This window comes from Bos indicus x Bos taurus, chromosome 7, assembly GCF_003369695.1.
Source record: "Bos indicus x Bos taurus breed Angus x Brahman F1 hybrid chromosome 7, Bos_hybrid_MaternalHap_v2.0, whole genome shotgun sequence".
In the NCBI taxonomy this organism is placed as follows: Eukaryota; Metazoa; Chordata; class Mammalia; order Artiodactyla; family Bovidae; genus Bos; species Bos indicus x Bos taurus.
Genome location: NC_040082.1, coordinates 90,759,527 through 90,771,561, shown reverse-complemented (window position 1 = coordinate 90,771,561; position 12,035 = coordinate 90,759,527). Strand labels below are relative to the sequence as shown.

The window sequence follows — 12,035 nt, the reverse complement described above, 5'->3', positions numbered from 1 at the left end:
TCCATGCTCCCCAGCTGTGACCTTGGGCTAGTCCCTTCATTCCCGACGGTTCAGTCTCCTCATCCATAAGACAAGCCGGGTGGGCAGCCTAGTCCCCCAGGAAAGCAGCTGCCCCAGGCCTTCCGCAGACTCCCTTGAAGGGTCTGGGCCGGGGCGGGGCCAGAGCCGTCAGAACCTCGCGCTCCTGGCGCACCCTGCCCTCCATCAGCCGCCGCTCTCCAAGGTCCTGAAGACAACCCTGGCGCCTCTCGTCCCCGCTCCAGCCTCGGGGTCCAGGGACTCCCCCACGTCACTCCTCTATCTTCGGCTGGCCCAGTCCTTCCTTCTGTGGGTTGGGGAGCCCCAGACTAATTAGCCCCCACCATACTCCACCTCCACGCCAGCCGTGTTCTGCCAAGATACTTTATTAAGGATCATGGCAGTTTAAAAAAAGGAAAAGTTTGTGGGTCATGGCAGCGCCGAAGTTTAGGGCTCACCCCGTGCTCTGGGGCCGGGGTCCCTGCAGACTTGGCTGCTTTCTCCTCCGTGTGTGCGAGGGGGCAGGGAGGAGTCCCCAGGGTCGGGGGGCGGGGGTAGTTTTTGAGGCCTGGTGTGTATCGATCTGTCCAGGTCAGGGATCAGTCTGTGCGTGTGTCCCTGTTTCCTTCCGCACCTGGGTCTGCATGTAGATTTCTCAGACTTTGTGGCCTTATGGTCTTTGTCTGAGAATCAGTTTCAGTGTGTACCTGGATCCCTGGGTCTGTAGCTGTGTATCTGTGCATCTCCATCCTAATACCTTCTCCAGGTTCTCTCTCTCACCTTGGATCCCCATGCCTGTCCCTGTCCACTACAGCACCTATTGAAGCACCCCTGAGCAGAGGGGCCAGGGTGGAGAAGGGGGCAGGGACCCATGGTGTTCACAGCTCCCCCCCTGCTGCCTCCAGCCCCACGTGGCCCGGGCTGACTGCTGGCTCAGGTGGGGCACAGTCCAGTAGGGTGGCCTGGTCCAGTTCCTTCACAGAGTTGCCCTGGACCAGAGTTGAGTTGTCCAGATCCTCTGTCGAGTTGTCCAGAGCACGTGTGTCCTGGGATTCCCATTCCCCCGGAGGGCTGCCTGGAGACCTTTCCTGAAGTGCACCAGTGTTGGGCCCGGGTCCGGGGGCCTCAGAGCCTGGTGCAGTGTCGGGAGCCACCCGGGATGCCGCGTCGTTGTGTAGAGTTCTGGAGAAAACTGAGCAAGGGGTGGGGGAGGGTCATGAGGGATGGCCTGAGGGCCGGTTCCCTTCTTTCCTTAGCCCCCAGCCCCAGGGAGCACTTGCAAAGGGGCACCTTCCCCTCCCCCAGTGGGGACTGGGGAGCCAAGCAGAATGTGCCCCAGAGGGGTTTTGAAGGAAGAGCAAATCCGAGTCCACCTACCTCGCACAGGTGCGAAGTCTCCGGGGCTCTCGGCTCTGTTGGAGGCGAAAGGGCTGATGGAGGGGAGGACGATGAGGGCGAAGGAGAAGAGCAGGACCTGGTGGAGATGTGGGTGGGGTCACCCCATCCCTCCACAACCCCTGAGCATGCTTAAGCAGGAAAACAGAGGCCCAGAAGACTAGATCGTGCTGACCCGGCACTCAGGGCTCTGCTCCTACTCATGCTCTCCTCCCCCACAGGCCCCTCTGCCAAGGTTGAGGACACCCTCCCACTCAGAGCTGGGGGTCAGGACTCACTGCTATGCAAGTGCCCGTCTGTGCCGATTTGCTGGTAGACTGGACCACAATGGCCTGGAGTTTCTTCAGCTGTTCCAAGAGAGACCTTAGTGGAAATGGGAAGCCTTGGCTGAGCCCTGTATGGCCTTCACCTGGCTCCTTGTCCATTTCTGTTCTCTCCCAGCCTGGCTGAGGTCTGAATCCTATCCACCCCTCAAGGCCCTACTGCTAATTAAAAGTCCCAGAAGCTCCCTCAATAAATCTCCACTGAACATCTCACCCGCTTTTCTGACACCCAGCCTCCTCCATCCAGGTTGCCATCATCACTCACCTGGACACCAGCCCCCACCTCTGGTCCCCTCAAGCCTCTCGTGCCCCCTCTAGGGTTCACGCTCCATACTTTTCAAATGTGATTCAACCCCCAGCCCTCCAGGTTCCCACCTCCCTTGGGGTAAAAGCCTGAGTCTTCATTGTTGCCCACAAGGCCCTGCATGACCTGCCTCCCTCTCTCCTCTCCCCTGACTCTGCCCCTCACTCACACTGCTCCAGCCACACAGTCCCCTTATTGTTTCTCCTACATACAAGTATTCCTGCCCTAGGACCTTTGCACTGGCTGTGCCCTCTGTACCAAGGACACTGTTCCCCCCCCCCACCCACAGGTCTTTTTGTAGCTGCTTCTTTCTTATCTTTCTTATCTTCTTTCTTATCTGTTGGATCTCATCTCAAATGGCAGCTTATCTGACTTCCCTGCCTAAAATAGCGCCCCCCCCAGCCCCTTCCCCCTAGTTTATTTTTCTTCCAAGTGGCTATCACTGTTTGAATGATCTTTTACACAGTTTTGTTTGTCTTGAGTATGTTTCTCACTAGAGTATGAGTCTTTTAAGTGGAGGGACTGTATCTGTTTTGCTCACTACTGAGGTATCAGTACCCAGAACTATGCCTGGCACTGAGTAGATGCTAATAAAAACTGAATTAGTACATGTACCCCATAGATGGAATCACCTGCAGTTCTCCAACACACCATACTCCTAGCCTTTGGCCATTCATATACCATTTCCTTCTTCCCTCTATGGAACTCTTATACATCCTTCAAGGGCCCAAGTCTAAATCCCCTCTTCTGTGCAGCCTGCCCCCTCTCTGGGTGGAATCCTCACCTTCTGCTCTGCCCTGCTATCACACAGCCTGTCCCCCCTTGTCCACCTCTCCTGCAAGAGACTCCAGGGTCAGCTTCCCCCTGTCCTCAGTCCCAGTCACACCAAGACTCACAGGTTCTGCTTTTCGAGATGCAAGACCTTCCTCTGAAGTTCCTGATTCTGGGCGGTACAAGCTGACATCCTGCAAATGCAACATCACAGTGACATTCAGAATATGCCTGTCACCCCTGCAGATCCGTGAGCTGCAACTGATGAAACCTAAGAACCTAGAGCCCAAGCTCTGCCACAAGAGAAGCCACCTCAGGAGTTCCCTGGTGGTCCAGTGGCTAGGACTTCACATGCTCCCAATGCAAGGGGCCCAAGTTTGATCCCTGGTCGAGGAACTGGATCCCACAGGCTACAACTAGAAACTCACACAGCTAAATAAACATTTTAAAAAAAGAAGAAAGAGAAGCCATCGCAATGAGAAGCCTGCACATCACAACCAGAGAGTAGCCCCCGCTTCCTGCAACTAGAGAAAGACCACGCACAGCAATGAAGACTCGCACAGCTGACATAAAAAAATAAAACATTCAAATCATGGCATGAGGGTATGTTAGTATCCAGGGAAGAGGATAAATTCCCCCACTAAAAGGCCCTCCTAAATAACTCATGGGATAAAGAAGAATCCACAGTGAAAAGTAGGGAAGACCTAGGAACCAAGTAATGACAACATCCAAATCAAGATGTATGAGATGCAGCTAAAGAAGTGCTGAGGAGAAAACGCATAACCTTATTACAGTTTAAGCAGCTGAACATGTGCAGTGCCTAGTCGCTCAATCGTGTCCAACTCTTTGTGACCCCATGGACTGTAGCCCGCCAGGCTTCTCTGTCCATGGGGGTGCTCCAGGCAAGAATACTGGAGTGGGTTGCCGTGCCCTCCTCCAGGAGATCTTCCCCACCCAGGGATCAAACCCAGGTCTCCTGCATTGCAGACAGATTCTTTACAGTCTGAGCCACCGGGGAAGCCTGCAGCTGAACATACACATTTAAAAATCAGCAAAAGAACAACAGAATAAACTCACTTAAAAAAAAAATGAAAGACACAATAAAGCTAAGAGTAGAAATAAAGGAACTAGTACACAAAAACACAATTGAGTGGGAGGAAAAGTCAGAAATTCATTCTTTGAAAACAATAAGTAAAACAAAGTTCTGGCAAGATTGCTCAAGATAAAAAACAAGCGAAGGTGCAAATACACAACATGAGTTATTACTAAGGTCCCAGCTACAGATGATTCAAAGCTTAAAAAAATAATGGGAGAGAACTATGAACTATCTTATGTCGATAAATTTGAAATGGACAACTTTCCAGAAGAATCAGTTCAGTTCAGTCACTCAGTCGTGTCCAACTCTTTGCGACCCCATGAATCGAAGCACACCAGGCCTCCCTGTCCATCACCAACTCCCGGAGTTCACTCAGACTCACGTCCATCGAGTCAGTGATGCCATCCAGCCATCTCATCCTCTGTCATCCCCTTCTCCTCCTGCCCCCAATCCCTCCCAGCATCAGAGTCTTAGAATAACACATCCCAAAACTGACTAGGGAAGAAATAGAAAACACAGATAGACCTGTAACATTTACTAAAATCACTTTTGGTTTAAAAAGTGAGTGAACTAAGTTTTTATGTTTCCTACCCTGATGCTGGGAAAGATTGAGGGCGGGAGGAGAAGCGGATGACGGGGGATGAGATGGTTGGATGGCATCACTGACTAAATGGACATGAGTTTGAGCAAGCTCCAGGAGAAGGCGAAGGGCAGGGAAACCTGGCGTGCTACAGACCATGGGGTCACAAAGAGTCAGACATGACTGAGCGACTGAATAACACCACCACATTAAAGAACAATGAGGACCCTGCCTCTCAGTATCCTGTATGACTTTAGAGAGGTGATTGGATGGGCTTAGAGTGCACAGGGATTAGAAAAAATGGAGACAGTGACAGACTTTATTTTCTGGGGCTCCAAAATCACTACAGATGGTGACTGCAGCCATGAAATTAAAAGAAGCTTGCTTCTTGTAAGAAAAGCTATGACCAAACTAGACAGCATATTAAAAATCAGAGACATTACTTTGCCAACAAAGGCTCCATCTAGTCAAAGCTATGGTTTTTCCAGTAGTCATGTATGGATGTGAGAGTTGGACTATAAAGAAAGCTGAGTGCCAAAGAACCGATGCTTTTGAACTGTGGTGTTGGAGAAGACTCTTGAGAATCCCCTGGACTGCAAGGAGATCAAACCAGTCAATCCTAAAGGAAATCAGTCCTGAAGATTCATTGGAAAAATGATCCTGAAGCTGAAATTCTAATACTTTGGCCACCTGATGTGAAGAACTGATTCATTGGAAAAGACCCTGATGCTGGGAAAGATTGACGGGAGGAGGAGAAGGGGATGACGGATGAGATGGTTGGATGGCATCACCGACTCAATGGACATGAGTTTGAGCAAGCTCCAGGAGTTGGTGACGGACAGGAAAGCCTGGTGTGCTGCAGTCCGTGGGGTCACAAAGAATCGGACACGACTGAGCGACTGAACTGAACTGAGAGTGCACAGTTCTTAAGTTGAGGAAGTTCCTCCTTCCTTCTACTCCCTGGAAGGAAGCCATGACAGCTCTGAGGACCAGAGAGGCTCAGACAAGGGAAGTAAATGTCCCACCTACAGGCAAAGAGCCAGGACATAACCTCCCTTCTTGACATAGCATCATCTAGGGCAGTGGTCCCCAACCTTTTTGGCACCTGGGACTGGTTTCAAGGAAGACAGTTCTTCCATGAATCCGGGGTGTGGAGGGGATAGTCTTAGGATGATTCGAGCACATTACACTTAATTTTCACTTTATTTCTATTTTCTGGAAATTAGGGTTAGGGTCTGTGCTTCCAGGAGAATCTAGTGCTGCTGCTGATCTCACAGGAGGTGGGGCTAAGGCGGTAATATGAGTTGGGGGGAGCGGCTGTAAACACCGTTGCTCCCTTGCCTGCTGCTCACCTCCTGCTGTGCGGCCTGGTTCCTGACAGGCCATGGATTGATACCAGTCCATGGCCCAGGAATTGGGGACCCCTATTCTAGGGGATTAGGGGCCTCAAAATTGAGCCCTGTGCCACCTCTAGGCATTTTTCCATCCTTGTAATTCACAGACAAAACAGTCGCTCCCATGTGGCACAGTGGTAAAGAATCCACTTGCCAACGCAGGAGACTCAGAAGACGTGGGCTTGATCCCTGGGTTGGGAAGATCCCTTGGAGAAGGAAATGGCTACCCAGTCCAGTATTCTTGCCTGGAGAATCCCATGGACAGAGGAGCTTGGCAGGTTGCAGTCCATGTAGTCGAACATCACTGAGCAACTGAACACACACACACACACACGCGCGCGCGCGTGCACAGATTGTGACCTTTGCTCCACTGCATGCCTCTCTCAGGCCTCAGTCCCCACCCCCTTCACCTCGAGTGTGGGGTCCTGGGTCCCCAGCCTTACCGAGTCTCCAGGCCATCAATGTATTCCTTCTTCTTTTTCCGGCTTTCTTGAGCTGACTGTTTGTTTCGGATTTTCCGGCGGATCTTTTTCAGCATTCGCTCCTCATACTGCAGAGTGACATGGGGAGGAGACTGAGTTAGTCTGAAGGGTTTACTCTCTTGTCCAGAGCCCACAGTTTCACCCCCAGTATCCTCCCAAGGGAGCCAGACTCAGGGACTTGAGGGCAGACCCTTCATGGCTTGAAGGCCAGATTTTCTGTCCTCAAATTCCCTCAGAGTCTCTAGTGGTTGTGGGGGTGGGGAGGGGCGGGGGGATGGGAATGGTCCTGGTTTCCTGACGGTCTTTGTGCTCCCAGTCCCAGTTCCATGATTAACAACTAGATTTTGTGCACTGGTGCAGTCGCGCCACCATCTGGCCATGTGTAGGATTGGCGCCTTTTCCCAGGCCAGTTATCACTAAGAGAAGTCTTTCAACTGGAAAAGGCAAACTCAGGTATTGATACTGAGTGAACAGGCTGAGTGGAGGCCCCGGCCAGCTAGAAAGCCCCCTCTGTGTTGGCTCTGACGATGAATTTTCTGGTTCTGGTGACAGACACATCCTAACACTCTAATTACGTGTGCTGTGCTTAGTCACTAGTCGTGTCCGACTCTTTGTGACCCCACCAACTGTAGCCCACCAGATTCCTCTGTCCATGGGAATTCTCCAGGCAAGAATACTGGAGTGGATGGCCATGCCTTCCTTCAGGGGATCTTCCCAACACAGGGATCGAACCTAGGTCTCCAGCATTGCAGGCGGATTCTTTACCATCTGAGCCACCAGTTAGGGAGACATAAAGGTGAGATTCAGGCTTCCCAGGTGGTACAGAAGTAAAGAATCCACCTGCCAATGCAGGAAATGCAAGAGACATGAGTTCGACCCCTGGGTCAGGAAGATCCCCTGGAGTATGCAGTGGCAACCCACTCCAATATTCTTGCCTGAAGAACGCCATGGACAAAGGAAACTGGTGAGCTACCATCCATAGGGTCGCAAAGAGTTGGACATGACTGAGTGTGCACACACACACACACACACACACATGCACACAAAGGTGAGACTCGTGGGCATGTTGCTGCAGGAAGTGGGGTGAGGCCGAGCCAGGGGTCCCATGGACTCACCTTGGTAAGGGGCAGCTGAGTGGGCAGAGTGATGCCTTCTTTGGCTAGTAGCTTCTTCTCATCCTCCGTCAGCACCAGCTCCTGGCAGTGCCCAGTCCCAGGTCGCAACAGGTGGGGGGCTGCCAGGTGATGTTGCTGCTGTGGGGAAACCAGGAGAACTGTTTTGGGGGCAGAGACAGTGACTACCTCTGAGAAATAAAAGGCATGGAGAAACAATTGATCCAGTCGCTGTAGGGTCCACACTGGCACTAGGGCACCAAACAACCAGCCCACAGCCCTCTGACCCAGCCATTCCGTTTCCAGGAATTCATCTTACAGATACAAGTGTGGTTTTTTGTTTGTTTCACAAATAGTCATTTGACAGTTATGTGTTTAGCATCTACTACAGGCTACGCACTGCTCCGCGCTCTGAGCATTCCTTGCAGCTCTTGTCTGCAACAGGAAAAGGAAAATCCAACAAACAGGGTGTATAGGATAAGTGAGCCTCTGGGAAAAGAGAGTGAGAGGTGGTTCTCCCCATGTACCTGTTTGTACCTTTGGAACTTGGACTGTGTGCATGCATTTGACTATTCAAAAAATTTTCAAACTAAATTTAAATCACGAAATAGAAACACTGAAAATGAAAGAAGCGTGTCATCAGACAGCCAAGTTCTAGGAATGTCACACCATGACTCAGGAATAAAGGTAGAGATTGGGGCAGCCTGCTATCTATCGAATAAAATTCCAGTTCCTGGAATTCCAGGCCATTGATCAGTCCAACCATTTTCTCTTCAGGGCTCAAGCCTCAGTGTGTTCATCTGCAATATGGGAAGATTAATATCATTGTTTTGTGGAAGTGGGAGGCCTTCTTCCCCTATTGCCTCCCACTTCCACAAAACAATGATATTAAACTTGATATTTTTACAAAATCCAGTTAGCATTTCCAAAGTAGTCATTTGTCTTTCCTATCCTTCAAGACCTGCTGAAGTTCTATCTCCTCCAGGAAGCTTTCCTGGACCTGCAATGCCCCTCTAGCCTCTCTCCCTAAGCAGTCATTGTCCCCTCTTGACCATGAGGTCCCCATAGACTGAGCACACAGCTGATGCTCACTGCAGGTCTCTCAAGTCAAGAGGGATGTTCTGGTCTTTTTTAGAGGTTGTCAGGACAACTTTAGGCATCAGGAGATCAAATCCTGACTTGGCCACATGCTTGCTGTGTGACTTTGTGTCTGTGGCTTAACCTCTCTGGGGACTGGTTTTCTCATCTGTGAAAGGGAGCAGGGTACTAACTGGGTTCTCAGGCCTGGTTTGCCCATAGCGGAAGCTCAGGGCAAGATAAGATAGCCCAAGGTAAGCATACAAAGGGCACAATAGACCCAATAGGTCAGCTCAGGAAGTGGGCCTGCAGCAGCTGTGTGATTTAAGGCAAATTACTAAACCTCTCTGTGCCCATTTAATCATATGTGAAATTAAGATAATAGCCTCAATTTTCACGGTTGCTTTGAATTAAAAGACCTGGGACCAATACCAATTCCTGTCTGTGACTGTCTTCCAGTCTTCAAAATGGGTGTATTGGGGCCCCATGAGCCCAGTGCCCCTCCCAGCTCTGATGCTCCAGGGGGCAGGTGGGGGCTGCTCACCAGGTCCCCGCTGCTGCTGGAGAGGAGGAGGTCCTTGACTGTGAGGTTGTAGCGTGAGGGCGAGTCAGCCAGGTCGGTCTGCTCCTCAGCATAGACGCCTGGGCTCCACATTTCTAACAGGGCACATGAGGATGGAGACAGGGGTGGGGGTCAGGCAAGGGGCCTCGAGCTCCCAGGTCCTACCTGCCTCCTCCAGCAAAGCTACAGCATCGACCCTAATGTGCTAGGCATTTGTTGCCTGGCTTGGGACTCCAAGACCAGGTGCCTCAGTCTCCCCTCTGCCATAAGACGGGGACCCCAGTTCATCAGGACGTTGTTAGGAACCCACGGCCAGCCCAAGAGGGAGTGGCTGTTATCACTCAGGATTAGGGGCTGGATCTGCAGCTGGCCTGGCCTTATCTCCTCCTGGGGGCAGGGACCAGTTCTGATTCACCCGCAGTTCCCTCCCACCAGCTACCTGGCACCCCATAGGTGAGCTGCTCTGGAGAGCACAGTCTTCCGAGTCAGAGGGCCCTTGCTTCTAATACCAACTGGGTGGAGTTGTGTGACCTTGGGTAAGGGAGTAAACCTCTCTGAGCCTCAGTTTTGTCAAGTCTCCAATGGGACTAATAAGTACTCCCACGCCATTGAGGGGCTCAAAAGACAAAGGATGCCCTCTTGGTGGAGTCTTCTGCATCAGGCCTTTCCCCAGGTCTGTAGGAGCACCCCAAGGCCTGGGATCCCACAATCTCACGAACTTTCACTGAGTCTCCTATGAACCAGGCATGGAAGGTATAAAAAATGAGGTTGCCAGCACAATGCTTGAGGCAGACTGCATCCCAGCTCTGCGGCTCTGACTCATCTCTTAACCATCCGGAAAATGGGTCCATGACAGCACACCAGTGCCCATCTCAAAGGGTGGATTTGTGCGTTCAGTGCCTGAGACAAGGCAAGGATAGTCAGCTGACACAGGACTCACCCAGGTCTATGGCAACAGAAGTCTCAAGCCTTGGGGCCACTGGCCCGAGGTGCCTGGCAGGGCAGGTGGGGCCAGGATGGTAGGAGGGGCAGGGCCCCTTGCCAGACTCCACACTATGGCAGCCGGCAGGGGTGGCAGGCACCCCACCGTGTGGAGGTGTGTCCTGGGTGTCAGAGGGCAGATCTTCTGAGATGCCACTGTCACTGGCCGCGGGGGACCAGGTTGGGGAATCTGAATCTCCAGAACCCAGGATGGAGTTGAGGAAGTCATCAGAGTCCGCACCTGGCAGGACCTGTTGGGACAGAGGGCACCGGTGGGAATTAGGAGGTCTATGCTTTGCAATGCTGTGTCTCTGGGCAAGCTGCTGACCCTCTTTGGGCCTCACGTGTCCTTTCTGTAATATGGAAAGAGCTAATGTTTGTTGCCCATTGGCATGGCTGGAGCCTGAACCCAATCGTGTAGCTCGGGAACAACATCAAACCTTGTCGAGCGAGGAACAAGCCCCAAGTTTAAGTCTGGAGCCAACTTCAAACTACTGTGTGACCCAGGACAAGTTACCACTCCTGTCTGGGCCTTGCTTTCCACCCCTTTAAGAAGAAGGCGATGTCATCTGGCCCTTAGGGTCGCTGAAAGGGTTTATACAACGTGCTTTGCTAAAATCACATGTGTGTGTGGTAAAGGCACAAAGCTGAGCGGAGTCCCGGCTCTGACCTGGGGGTGGGGACGACGCATTGGGTTATCACCTGGTCCTCCCCATGGCCCCAGTCCTCTCCCAGCTCTACGTGTCTCAGGACGCCGTCCTGCCGGTCAAACAGTAGATCCAGGAGTTCCAGGCTGTCGATAGGGCCCATGGGACTGGTGGAGGAAGCCATCTGGGGCGAGGAGGGGACACCTGTGAGGGTCATGCAGCCCCTCTCCTGCCCACTGCCCATCTGCCACCACCTGAGGTACCTTCCCCTCTGCTTCAGTCCCAGCTGTAGCCCCCAGGTCGGCCTGCCCCTCCTGCCTGCGGAGCCTCAATCTCCAAATCTCTGTTATGGGGCCAACCCAGAGGCTCCTGGGCCTAGGAGCCAATTTCTTTAAAAAGCACTAGACAGCTGCCCCGTGGGGATGGACAGCAGATGAAGCTAGCCCCCTCTTGCATTCCCATCCTGTAAGAATCCCCCCCCCACCACACACACACACCCTTTTCTGGAAGGCAGGGAAGCCCAGAATAAAGTCCAGCAGCGGCCCGGAATAGAGACACAATCTTAGTCATTGTATTCTCCCTCCAGGTCTCAGTCTTCCCATCTGTACAAGGGGGTGTGAGGTGCCTGCCAATTCTGGGAGCTTGGGGAGAGTTCCTGGCATAAATCGTCCCTCCCCTGGGGACCCGTGCAGGTCTCACCTTTCCAATAGCTAAGTCCCCATCCATGAGTCCCTCTAGCTCCTTCTCCAGACCTCCTGCGTCTGCCTCGAGCTGAAGGCTCAGTCTGCCATCAAGTCTCCCGGGCTCAGCTGCGTCTTCTCTGTGGTTGTCACCACTCCCCAAAAGATGCTGAAATAGTCCCGGGGCTCTCCCAGCCCACCCCAAGGTGCTGATTGGGCAACAGGCAGGACGGACAGAGTTAAGGGCCAATGACAGCGGGGCAGACTAGGGGGAGGGGCGGGAAGACCGTTATCTCGCATGTTTTGTGCTTTTCCAGTCGCAGTGGGCAAAGGCCAAAGTCTGGGGTTCCGCGGCTCCATGATCTTTCCCCTACTTTCGGGGACTGTGTCTTCCATAGTCCCCGGATGTCAGCTCCAAGAGAGCCCAGGGCCCTTGGCCGGGTCCCGTCCACTCCCAGAACAAAACAGAACCCAAAAGAATAGCCCAGACTTTTGGGGGCACCCTTCCTTCAGCCAGGAGTTCCCTTCCTTCATCACAGCTGGCAGCCCTCAAAGCCCCCTTCCCCCAGGCAAGGTCTCTCCGGCCAAACCAGAGCAATCAATCCCTTCTAGA

The 12,035-nt window shown here is 52.5% G+C and overlaps 1 protein-coding gene across 3 annotated transcripts; it reads right to left on the bottom strand.

Moving 5' to 3' along the window:
- Positions 1-384: 384 nt before the first annotated feature.
- Positions 385-11,586, bottom strand: CREB3L3 (cAMP responsive element binding protein 3 like 3). Of its 3 annotated transcripts, none has more exons than XM_027547260.1 (10): positions 11,442-11,586; positions 10,798-10,926; positions 10,055-10,346; positions 9,097-9,209; positions 7,479-7,616; positions 6,325-6,431; positions 2,937-3,005; positions 1,692-1,776; positions 1,396-1,492; positions 385-1,210 (listed from the first exon to the last, which is right to left on the bottom strand). In XM_027547260.1, exons 1-10 carry the CDS (start codon positions 11,466-11,468, stop codon positions 897-899), a joined length of 1,371 nt encoding a protein of 456 aa, XP_027403061.1. In that variant the 5' UTR covers positions 11,469-11,586; the 3' UTR covers positions 385-896. The 3 variants fall into 3 exon arrangements, with proteins under 3 accessions (XP_027403061.1, XP_027403063.1, XP_027403064.1); XM_027547262.1 differs by having other exon boundaries at positions 7,479-7,613; XM_027547263.1 differs by lacking the exon at positions 10,798-10,926.
- Between the last annotated feature and the right edge of the window lie 449 nt (positions 11,587-12,035).